Source organism: Erigeron canadensis, chromosome 7, assembly GCF_010389155.1.
Source record: "Erigeron canadensis isolate Cc75 chromosome 7, C_canadensis_v1, whole genome shotgun sequence".
Classification (NCBI taxonomy): Eukaryota; Viridiplantae; Streptophyta; class Magnoliopsida; order Asterales; family Asteraceae; genus Erigeron; species Erigeron canadensis.
This window is the reverse complement of record NC_057767.1, coordinates 9,790,631-9,803,433: the sequence shown is the minus strand read 5'-3', so window position 1 is coordinate 9,803,433 and position 12,803 is coordinate 9,790,631. Positions and strand designations below refer to the sequence as shown.

Below are 12,803 nucleotides of genomic sequence, written 5' to 3'. Positions count from 1 at the left end.
ATTTCTAATGGATTTTTTTTGTTATTTATATGAAGTTCAATTAAGCCTTCACCGTTCTATGTGTGCGACCCTAAAGATTCCTAGATAAATGACCGTATCAATATATTGAAATATTCTCACAATTACAACACAATTACCCTAACGGTTACTTTTTACCCGTTGGAGGGATTAACAGTTGCGGTTTGTAAAGAAGAAAGTGAGCAAAGAGTGAAAACAATATTTTATTTGCATCAAACAAAAATGAAATATGGAATAATTTACGAAATAAAGTTCAAGCTGACTCCAAGCTAAGCTGACTCAGCTTGGTCATCCTTAGATAAAAACTAAGGTCAATAAGCTTGATCAGCAAGTAATTAAACCTTGCTTCATCAAGAGGCTTGGTGAATAAGTTTGCAAGCTAATTGTCTGCTGAAATAAAATGAAGTTCCACATTGTCCTTCTCGAAATGATCTCTTATAAAGTGATATCTGACATCAATATGCTTAGTTATTGAATGTTGAACAAGATTGTTGGTGATTGCAATTGCACTTGTCTTTTTTATCACATAAAATGGGAGTTTTGGACACAATGATATCATAGTCAGCAAGATGATGCTGCATCAATAGAATTTGAGCACAGCAGCTTCCAGCAGCAACATATTCAGCTTCTGCAGTAGAAGTTGAGACTGAGTGTTGCTTCTTACTAGCCCATCAGACTAATCTATTTCCAAGCAATTGACAACTTCTTGTTGTGCTTTTCCTGTCTATCTTACAACCTGCAAAGTCTGAATCTAAATACCCAATTAGATCAAATCTTGAGTAATTGGGATACCAAAAACTCAGATTGGGTGTACCCTTAAGGTACCTAAAAATTCTTTTAACACCTTGAAGATGGTATTCCATAGGACAAGCTTAGCAGAAAAACATGTGGCAAACATAATATATGGTCTACTAGAAGTTAAATACAAAAAAGAACCTATCATGCCTTTATAACCTGTGATGTCAACTGGTTTGCCACTGACATTTTCACTCAGCTTGGTGGCAGCTCCCCTAGGTGTTTTCATTGGAGAGCAGTTGTCAAAACAAAATTTCTTGAGTAAATTCTTAACATATTTTCATTGATTAATAAAAATACCAGTTTTAGACTATTTAATTTGAAGACCAAGAATATAAGTTAGTTCTCCCATCATACTCATTTCATAGTTTCTGGACATTTAGCTCTGAAAATCTTTAACTAAGTTTATCTCTAGTAAAACAAAAAATAATGTCATCCACATAAATTTGTACTAACAAGATATGTTTTTCAATCTTTCTCACAAACAAAGTTTTGTCAACATACCTTTTTCAAACTTATTGCTAAGTAAGAACTTGGATAGAGTATCATACCATGCTTTTAGGGCTTCCTTCGGTCCATAAAGAGCTTTGTCAAGCTTGTAGACATGGTTTGGATGCATGGAACTTTCAAAACTAGGAGGCTGATGTACAAAAACTTATTCATCAAGTTTGCCATTTAGAAAGGCATTTTTCACATCCATTTGATATACTTTTAATCTTTTTTCTTATCTGTAACCATAAGCGACCAGCCTAGCTTTGTTTTAGGTCATAATGCCTCTTTAATCCATCTTGTTTCTAAAGACCCACTTGGTGCCAATAGTCTTATCAGCTGGCTTAGGTGCCAGTTTTCACACCTTGTTCCTTTCAAACTGAGTAAACTCTTCTTGCATGGCACTTACCCAAGATGGGTCACTGAGAGCTTTTTCAAATTTTCTTATCTGAACTCTTGAAGTGGGATCTCTAATGATTTGATCAATGGGATGACTTCTTGTCCACTTCTGAACTTCTTCCACAACTTCATCTTCAAATGGTTTAGGATCAGCTTCAGACACTGACTCAACCTGATCATTGTTGAGATCATGAACACCTGAATTTGCTGTGCTAAAATGATCATCAGCTTGAATTGGCTCACAGATGGGTAAAACTGTTTCATTTATATGTTGAGGCTGAGTGTGAGTAGAAACATGAGGCTGAATTGTTTTCTTCATCCAAATTGTGAAAAATAGGAATCTCCCCCTCAACAGATGCATTGCCATCTCCAGAAATAGGATTAGTAGGAGGATCACAATTAGGAATTGCTAGCTTTTCAAAGTCAAAATCACCATCTTCCTGAGCTGAGCTGATTGTACTAGATGACTCATTTATTTTTACATGAACCGTGTCTTCAATTACTCTAATTTTTTTTATTATACACTCTATAGGCTTTTATGGGTGTAGAATAACCAATAATAAAAAAAAAATCTTTCATCAGCTTCGGCATCAAATTTGCCAAGATGGTCTATTTGATTTAGATTGAAGCCAGGACTGCAAACATTCTTAAGAACCCTATTTCAGGTATTCTGCCCTTCAACACTTCATATGTTGTCTTCTGATGTCTTTTCACAATCAATGATATATTCTGGGTGAAGCAAGTTGTGTGAATAACTTCAGCCCAGAAGTGAACCTTCACACCATTTTGAGTTAACATAGAACTTGTAGCTTCAATAAGAGTTCTGTTTTTTCTTTCTGCAACTCTATTTTGTTATGGAGTTCTTGCAGTTGAGTAGCACTGAGATATACCTTTACTGATGCAGAAAGAGTGCAAAGTTTGATTTTTGAACTCAGACCCATTATCACTTTTAAGCTGCCTTACTCGCATTTTGTAAAGGACTTCGTCAATCTTGATCAAATTAATGATAACTTTAGCAGCTTCACTCTTAGCTTTGAGAAAGAAGACCCATGTGAACCTTGAATATTCATCAACAATGACCATAGAATACATTTTCCCATTCAAGGAAGGGGTATTAACCGGACCAAAGACATCAATGTGCAGGAAGTCTAGACAAGCTTCAATTGTAGAGCATGATCTTGATTTGAAAGAAGCTTTGTGTTGTTTGCCCTTCTCACAAGCGCTGCACAACTTGTCTTTCTGATACTTGATAGCCAGAAGATCAGACACTAACTCATTTTTGCTTAATTTATTAATGTTTTTAAAGTTCATATGAGATAGTCTTTTATGACACAACCAGTTAAGCTTATCTTGAGTCTTGGACTGAGAAGACACTTTCTTCAGCACTGTGGGCTTGCTCATGTCAAAAGTGTAAAGAGATTCATCTCTTTCAGCAATCAGAACAACAATTCCTACTAGATCAACAACAATCCTTTTATCAGCTCGAAATCTTACTTTAGCCAGTATCACACAATTGGCTAACACTTATCAGATTGTATTTAAGTCCACTAACATATGAGACTTTTATGAATGTGAGAGGACCATTGGTTTGAGAACCATAAACTTTTGTCTTTCCTTGAGAATCATCACCAAAATTGATTAGGACAAAACATGTTCCTAAAGTTCCAGATAAATGCATTGAGATGCAGAGTGAGCTGACTGGCCATTGAGCAGTTCTTCTTGATTTCTTGACATTTGGCTGATTGCTCTTTGACCATGAAACATTGAGAATCTTCTTATGTTTCATCTTTAGAGGAGGTGTTACTCTCAACCCAATTTCTTGCAACAAGACTCTTCTCACTCATCTTAGCAACTTATGCTTTGAGTTTCTTGTAATTTAGCTTGAGTTTAGAGTACTTATCATATCTTGCAACACCTTTTGGTTTTGAGGACTCACCTTGTTGAGTGGGTTTTGATCTACAGTCAATAAAGGAATAATAAAGTCTAAAAAGATGAAAGACATGGTTTACCAACTAAAAGAAAATAAAAGAGATATATCTAGATAGAATATGAAGATCAGAAGGTGTTAGAAGCTCCAAAACCTCCTTGGAATCTGCAAAGTCGACCTAGGGTTTGTTTGTGGTGGATAGGGCTGCTGAATCGGTTCTCTCTTAGGGTTTTGAGGGTTTCTTCGACTATAAATAGGAAAAATGTTGGTTGCTGAACTAGGCCGCCCAGCGGTGCTGGAGATGGGCTCCAAAGATGTTTGTCCTTCCTGCTGCACTCCGATTTGCTTCGTTTGACTTCAGAATTGCATCCTTGTGTCTTGTAACTTCACAGGCCTTCATGTTGAGTTGATTGATGCCATTTATCCTCACTCGCATCTTCCGTGAACCTACATTTATATCAAACTCATTAAGTACCAATAGTTCCAGAATATTAACTCATTTAAGCATTGACATGTGTCCTTATGATAGCGGAACTTTTCACAAAATGAACGCTTATCAAATCTCCAATATGATTGTCCAGCCACATGATAATGGACACCCCATAGAATGTTTACAATCATCAACTGGCACTTAGAATGTCCTTCCTGATACTTATCCAGTGACATGATAGTTATCCAGAGTTGTGTAACAACATTAGAGCACCTGCAATAATCTAAGCTATATTCGTACCTTCCAAGCTAACTTTAAGAACCAAGCTGACTTCCACCTATCATCCTGGCCTTCTATCCTTAATCTTCATCTTTGACTTCAGACCAAGTTCAAATCTTCTAATTGATGCAACTTAAACAATACCATCTTCTTATATTTACATTGAAGATGTTCAGGCTGACTCAACTTGGATCAGTCCAAGCTGACTCAGCTCTAGAACCAGAGATTTAAGTATTTCTGAATTTGTTTGTCCTCTCCAAATTTTCTTTATAAACAGCTTGAATCCAACAAAACTATACTTAACACTTGTCAAGCAGTACTCACTACCTCTCCCCTAAACATAGTCGGATGCTTTGAATCAACAAATGTAAGTCCCCTGGCAATTAACATGGTTTCTATGATTATGTTGGAGTGCGGAATCCTCCAAGATAACCTTTTCGATATTACGATAGGAATGTTATACAAATGAAATAGCTTTTTGATTAATCACAAAGGTGTAACCGACCTTCAAGCAGTGAGATATAGTTTTGGCACGACATTATGTAGTGGTTTATCTAAACACAAATTAGATTTAGGTTTATAAAGTATTTTGCACGAGATTCATTTTGGTTGGCTTCAAACGAACTTCACTCACGCAGGACTGTGGGTTTTGTACGTAACGAGCTTCATCTAAAAAAAGGTTCATTTGAGCCAAGTTAGTATGAGCCTAGTTTGTGTGGTCTAGTTCGTTTGAAACACTAAACAAATAATCATGTACCAACATGATTATTGGATCTCTAGATTTTTTGTACCTTTGGTCTCTAGTCTCTTTCTAGTTGACCGTTATAGTGATTAATATATATTTGCTTTTGCGGTTCAAAATAAATAACCATGTACCAACATTAGATATAAAAGTAAATAACAAATAAAGTCCACAATATAAAGTTCACATTTCACAGGGTACATTGGATTGATGCTCAATTCCTATGCTCAGACAATAAACTTGCACACTCAAGTTCTTATTCTATTTTCATTACATGTGTTTTAATTGATCTGAATGCTATATTCAGTATAGTTTTACTTGAAAACATATATACATAAGATAATTATTTGCACAGAATGAAGTGTAATTTGTGTCACCATGAATGTCTTAAGATGACTCATACATATATAGATTAGAATATTAATACTCAAAATATTATTAATTGTTTCTGTCAGATTGCCATCACCAAATTGTTACATATCAATGGGACTCAACAAATTTCATATCTATAACATTATATTAAGATTTTATTTCTGAAAACTTTAACCTTAAAAATTACTAATATCTTTTGAACTATGGATCTTGAAGTTATGTCAATTATATACATATGTTTGGTAATAGTTAAGAAATATATTTGTTAGGATTTTAACACGAAAAGAAAAAGCTATGCGAGCATCAAGTTCTGTGAGTCCCTAGTAACCCGATCGTTAACAAGAACGTGATTTGTTATGTTGAGAATGCGGAAACCTCTCAAGATAACTAGTTTGCTATCTTAAATAATCAGTCCTTTTGTCAATTACTTAGATAATAATCGACCTAAGGCAATACACGACTTATTAAATTCGTGTAGGTGTTTTATATTGCAATAGTTCAACATCTTAATCAAAATAGTCACTTAATTTACATTTTTTCTTGTGTATTTATATTTGTTTTGTAGTAATTCGTGTGAGCTTGGACTTCACACGAAGTATATTAGGTGCGGTCCATCAATATGGACAAATTCGGTGTTGACGTCAGAACGAAATATCATTTCTGACGCTCTTTCTCTTTTACGTGAACAGTAGTGTCCTGCCATCATTTAAGTGTTTTACAACATTTCTAACCTTGGCTCTACACTTTTGTACATGTATAACATTAAATATAACATTCAAATAGAAAAAAAAGGCAAATTGGTAAGAACCCTCTGGTCCCATGTACCGAATAGGTACCCTGAGTCATTACCACATAGACTACAGCCCGGTGACTCCCCAGAGAAATAGGTGAGAGGGAATCTGCTTAGCAAGGATTCAAACCCGCACCTTTTAGCTGCCTAGAACTCTATGGTAAGGGGTGGTATCACTGGGGTTTCACCCCATTGGTAGATTCAAATATAATAATAAACATGAACTCATCTCATAATAAAGTCCAAAGTAATCATTAAAACACAAACACAAGTCCTAACGACTATTATTAACCGATTACATAAAAATCCTAAAGAACAAAATAGTTAATCAAATCTACGTTTCTGTTATCACACCAATCTGCACTTACAAGGTCAAATGTAAGAGCACCCAGAATTTTAAACACATGAAGTGCGAAAAGGTGTTTCATAACATGCAAACTTTGAAAGTGATAACACACAATTATCATAACACTCATATATCTATATATACCAAGGCCAATTATAACACGTATAACTGGGCTGCTAAGTGTTTCATGCAAATTATGCCTAATAGAACACATATAGATGAATCACGCATACAACACTAAGCTTTTACTCGAAACAATTCAATGTACATGTGTTATCATGCGAGGAACAAAACCTATAAGTTACATCTTTGATAAAAAATCAAGGTGTTGAAAATAACCTCGCGCCTATTTGTTAGCCAATTAACGAAATAAATGGGGTTCACACTTTTAATAAAAATAGGTTTGTATAAGTAAACTATAGATAATAAACTATAGCAAATGATATTTGAAAACTGCAAATAAGCATATGAAAAGTACTTTGTATGTAAGTATACTAAGTGTAAATATTATAACATAAATATTAGCAATCAACATGCTTAAATAACCGAAACAACATGGAAGTAATTTCTTTTTAATTTAAACTTCATTTTTTAAAGAAAGTATAATGGATTCAATACTCATTACTAAGTTATGAAATCAAAATATTACAGGTACATAATGAGTTTAAACATTTAAGGATTAGATTCAAGGACATACAATTTGCTACAAATAACTTCAATACATTCTCGAAGAAATATAAGGGGATTGACAGCTACAATAATGATACTTACAAAGCAGAGCTTAAATGTGTTGATAGAGAATATCTTACCTCCATAGATTTGAAGAAGAATGACGAACTACCTAAGAGGCGTTATATTGTAAAGATAACATACATCAAATTTCCAAAAAAAGAGGTCTATAAAGCAGTAGAAGTCCTTTTAAATTGTAAGCATCACAACGTAGAAAGTATTCTTGGATATTGTATGAAATATGGTGATATGATACTTGTCCATGAGTATTTTTCTACTGAAAAGCTTTCTACTTGTTTGATATACAAAACTCTTACTTGGGATACACGTTTGAAAGTTTGCCTTGATATTGCACACGGATTAAACTACCTTCACCATGATATGGAGGGCGGAAAGGCAGTGTATCACTGTAATATTGATAGTTACATAATTCAGTTGAACACGGATTGGGAGGCAAAAATTACTGATTTTAGAAGTTCAATATACCTGCATCCGAATCGAGAAGATGATGCTCTCTATCTCAATGCCCCTTATTTACCTAATCCTAACAGTTACACAGATGCAGAATATAGCGAGAATATAAAGCTAAAGAAAGAATCGGATTTATATAAGTTTGGAGTGATTATGCTTGAAATGTTATGTGGATTATCTAAAAAAGGGTTGGATGAACTCGTGCGGGGATGGTTGGATGAGGGAACAATATATAGTAATGTGGATTATGCATTGAGAGGAGAAAATAGCGAAAACATTTTTCTGTTAAACAAAGGACCCAACAAAGATTCATTGGACACATTTATAAACATTGCAAGCCATTGTGTTGCAGTAGAGAAGAGTCAACGTCCGACTTTGAAGGTTATTATCAAAGAACTTAAGGATGCATTGTCTTTTCAGGTAAGTTGATGTTAGTACATATACAGTTTTATTCTTCTTATTCTATTGACCCCAATGGCAAATCAGTTTACTTAATGATTAAAAGATCATGTTGATAGGATACATATACTATCACAAAGATTTAATCTTATATGTATATATGTATATATATTAGAAAATTTATTAATTAACTTATAAGCTTAATTTTTCCGGGTTAAAGGGATTACCGTAGTTAGATTCAAGCAGCAGGTCATGGATTCGAATTCCCATTGCCTACAAAGTAGTTTAATCTTAATTTTATGTGAAAGTATATTTATGACGCTAATATGGCGTAACATGTTAATCCAATGCCCATTTTCATAGGAAAACAACAAGGACATCTTAAGGATGTCACTAGAAGAAATTAAGTTGGCAACACAGGACTTCAATCGTGTGAATGATATCGGCGGAGGAGGTTTTGGGAGGGTATACAAAGGAAGAGTTGCAGAAAAAGGTGGTAACGGAGAGTATGCTATTGTTGCAAAGAAGTTAGATACAAAGCATGGTCAAGGGGAGAAACAATTTTATAATGAGCTACAAATTCTTTATGAGTATAAGCATAAGAACATCATTGGTCTTGTAGGCTATAGCAACGAAACATATGAAAAAATCATTGTTTACGAACATGCACATAAGGGAAGCCTTGATAAATATTTGAGTGATACTAGTCTTACATGGAAAAACCGTCTTAATATATGCATCGATTTTGTATCTGGGTTAGACTTCCTTCATGGGGGTGGTCATGGACAAGAGATAGTGATACATAGGGATATCAAAGCTGCTAACATTTTATTGTTTGATAACTGGAAGGCAAAAGTTGGTGATTTTGGTCTTTCCATGATAAGTACAGTAAACAAGGAAACACACTATGTCATCGATCATGCTTGCGGCACAAAAGGTTACTTGGATCCTTTGTACTTAAAAACTGGATTCTTAACCCTGGAGTCTGACATTTATTCTCTTGGGGTAGTGTTGTTTGAGATCTTGTGCGGGAGTACAACGTTTGAAATCTACAAACTTAAGGGTCAGTATCTACCATGTTTCATTAAGGACATCTTTAAAGAAGGAAAACAAAGTGAGGTGGTGTTCCATGCTATAAAGTATGAAATTGTGCAGAAATCATTGACTACATTTCAAAACATTGCCTACCAATGCTTAGACGATGATAGAGAAAAACGACCAACATCAAAAGTAGTATTAGCACAGCTTAAGAATGCAATGGAACTTCAAGTAAGTTATAAAAGCTTATGATGTAAATTAATATACTTTTCCCTTTCCAAAGTTTTAACATGCTAAATGTTTTCCCTATATTTTTGACTTTTCCGTTAGTCAAACGTTAACCTTTTTTTGTGTCGTTAATTCCTTTAAGTGTTAACTATTTATTACTTCACTAATTGATTATTAATGTGCATATATGTGAATATGATATTAAGTTATGTAATGTTAATATCGTGTGTCAATTTACCATTATGTGCCTGAGATATTAGTTGGTTTTTCGTTGATATACTTATTAGCTATTAGCCTTTGATTTTAGGCATATATGAGTTTTTGGGCTTGTGTGAATTGACTTTAGCCAAGCCTAATAGTAATGAAGGAATATAACCTCTTAAGTCTTGTCTAATGTGTTTGAAAATTCATTTTAACATTTTATTTTAAGCCCCATTAATTCACATTTGACTCTCTTCATTTCCAAAACATCTTTTCAGTTAAGATTTTCTTGCACTACACATTATTCATTGCATAGATCGTGGCTTGTGCCTACAGATTACGATACCAAAAATCAACATTGTCGAGCATATTTTTGATGTTCTTTAATCTTGTGTGATTATTTGGAAGGATAATGAACATATACATTTCAATACAATTTGTAATGACTTTAATACTATTTTCTGTACAATCGGCTGATTGTAGTGACTAATATGAGATTTCTTTTCTATAATATATTTCATTCTAAAAATTATGACTTCTGCAAAGAGTATCATTTATGTCTGTTGAGTAACAAAGCGCGAATCAAGTTTTAAAATTTTTATATATAGATTTACTTTCATTACATATCCCTTGGTATACCATATTATCAAGTTTCTCCCCTATCATATGTTTTTTCATAACATAACCCTAAGGTAACTTTTTGCTCTATTGACTATTTAGTGTTAGAATACAATTTGGCACATAATGGTTTAATTTATTGATTTAACCATTATAGCACACATAAGGTTAGTAGAGAAGACTATAATCGACTTTAGAATCGAATAACACCATGGCAATATGATTATTTAGAAGAAATGCACCCGTGACACATTAGGATAATTAGGTGCCTAAATAGTGTCAAAGTGAAAACTCGGCTTCTAGCTTGATAGACTTGATTGTTTTTTTTGTGGAATTGGGTTGGGTATCTTTAGTGGAGCTGGATTGACTCCTTACAGCTGTCGAGCATTTAGCGAAATAACATTGATTGATGCTTGCCATGGACTTTCGGTGCTTGAAAACATCTAGCTAGATAACCGACCTTTTGAAAGTTGAAGCACGATGGACACTCTACTATAGGTGGATGGTTATATTTGTAGTTGACATATTGTGGGAATGGGCCGGTATAAACTTTATGCCCTCCTTTAGTAGCCGCAAACACCATCCCTTGCTTTATTTTATTTTATCTTTCCGCATATCCCTTTTTGTAACATCCGAAATCTTTTTGGATGACCATTGGCTACGTCATTAGTCAACGTTTCTGTTCTGTAAGGTTTTATAGGTTATAGAAGATATATATGTTTTTTGATAATGATTACGAGATTATGTAGGTAATGTTCTTTACGTTTAATATGACTTATGATAAAGTGATATATGATTAAAAAGTTGAATAACAAGGTCTAACGTGTTCCCGATATGTTTAAAGTTTCGGTAAGTCTTCCTGTAGGCATTAAACAAGTATTAAGTGAGATTATGATGGATTAGAAAGTGCAAGGGCTTAATTGGCATGTCTTGGAAAGAGTGTACAACAACTGTAGGCCTGTTATGTGACCTACATGTAACATCCTGAATCTCTTTACCTTGACCGTTGACCTATCATCAGTCTCTTTTAGTTTTCGTTAAGTATTATTTGCGTTAACGTGTTAAATAAAATTATGTGTTCAATGTGCATTTACGTGTAATGTGATTTAAGACCAAGTGACATATTGAAACACCCCGAGCTAGGCTCGAAATATTACCGAAAAGATATAGCGTATGCATGGAATTATCGTAGAATAAGTCTAAATGAATAAAAGGGGTCCGGTGAATCCAAACCTCAATATAAAGTACAAAATGCACAATCAAAAGATGGCTATCGATCCTAAGCATAAAGTAAAGCAATGGGAGAATCAATCCTTGATCCATAAAAGTCCAAGCCCGAGTCCAACATAAGTATCTAGCAGTAACAACAAATAGCCATCAAGTCTCCAACTTCACACGAATACCTGAAAAGTGCACTAAACAAAGTCAACACTAGGTTGGTGAGTTCGTAGTAATGGTTCACAAGTAACCATCGACAAATATCACGATAAGTAAGGTAAGTAAAGGCTTACAAGTAACCTTTACAAGGCTCAACATCAACCAAGATAGGTAACTGAAAGTAAAACCCATGACATAGCAAGCCAATAATGTATCAACAAGAATGAGTGATGCGTGTTACACTTATGCATGAGTAATATCAACATCAAAGAGTATGCATAGCAATAAGGAATGCACAAAGTATGTATATATGCGACATGATCAAGCAATGCATGAGTAAAAATCGTGTGTCTCTCAACCATCATCAAAATGTAACGGTTAAAGTCAGCTTGCGTGTGTACCACCCAAATAAAGTATGCTTGTGTATAACCACACAAATAAAGTATGCATTGCGTGTAAAGCGCATAAATAAGTATGTTTAGCGTGTAAAGCGCGTAAATATGTATACTTGCGTGTAAAGCGCGTAGATATGTATACTTGCGTGTAAAGCGCGTAGATATGTATACTTGCGTGTAAAGCGCGTAAATATGTATACTTGTGTGTAAAGCGCGTAGATATGTATACTTGCGTGTAAAGCGCATATAAGTCCATTTCAAACACAATCCAGTATCCATCCATTCCACTACACAACACGTGCCTACACTTCGGAGGATTTTACTTTCATCGAGTCCTGGATTCTTATATATAGGGTCACCCGCAGCCTTCCCACCACATCTAAAACCCTTTGAAAAGCATAACCGACTTCCATGTAGGCACAACTATCCTAAACAATCATAATATCACAAACATACGCAAAAGTAACCAAGTAATAGATAAACTGTCAAACAAGTTAATCAGACAATCAAATGACTAAACAAGTAGTTGTACATTTTCCAGCCAGAATCTCAAGCGAGTAGGGAGCTACGAAACTCACCTGACGCGTGCAATATAAGTTTATATCAAGCTATGAATGTCCAACGTTCGCCAAATGTCCACAACCTATCAATATATACATTACAATACAAATTAAGAGTCTCATTTTGTTGTAGCCATGAGTTCTAACCATTAACGACTCAAGGGACTCGAACAAGAAACCAATGGTAACTCAACAACTGA

The 12,803-nt window shown here is 34.5% G+C and overlaps 1 protein-coding gene across 1 annotated transcript; it reads left to right on the top strand.

Moving 5' to 3' along the window:
* Nucleotides 1–7,142: 7,142 nt before the first annotated feature.
* On the top strand, nucleotides 7,143–9,476 carry LOC122608933 (probable serine/threonine-protein kinase PBL23). Its single transcript, XM_043782002.1, has 3 exons — nucleotides 7,143–7,148; nucleotides 7,239–8,207; nucleotides 8,550–9,476. Exons 1-3 carry the CDS (start codon nucleotides 7,143–7,145, stop codon nucleotides 9,474–9,476), a joined length of 1,902 nt encoding a protein of 633 aa, XP_043637937.1.
* Nucleotides 9,477–12,803: the final 3,327 nt, after the last annotated feature.

Bases quoted from the DNA above. Each gene is read 5' to 3' on its own strand.
- LOC122608933 (XM_043782002.1), top strand. The intron at 8,208-8,549 runs GTAAGTTGATGT...CCATTTTCATAG, and splicing joins AGGATGCATTGTCTTTTCAG to GAAAACAACAAGGACATCTT.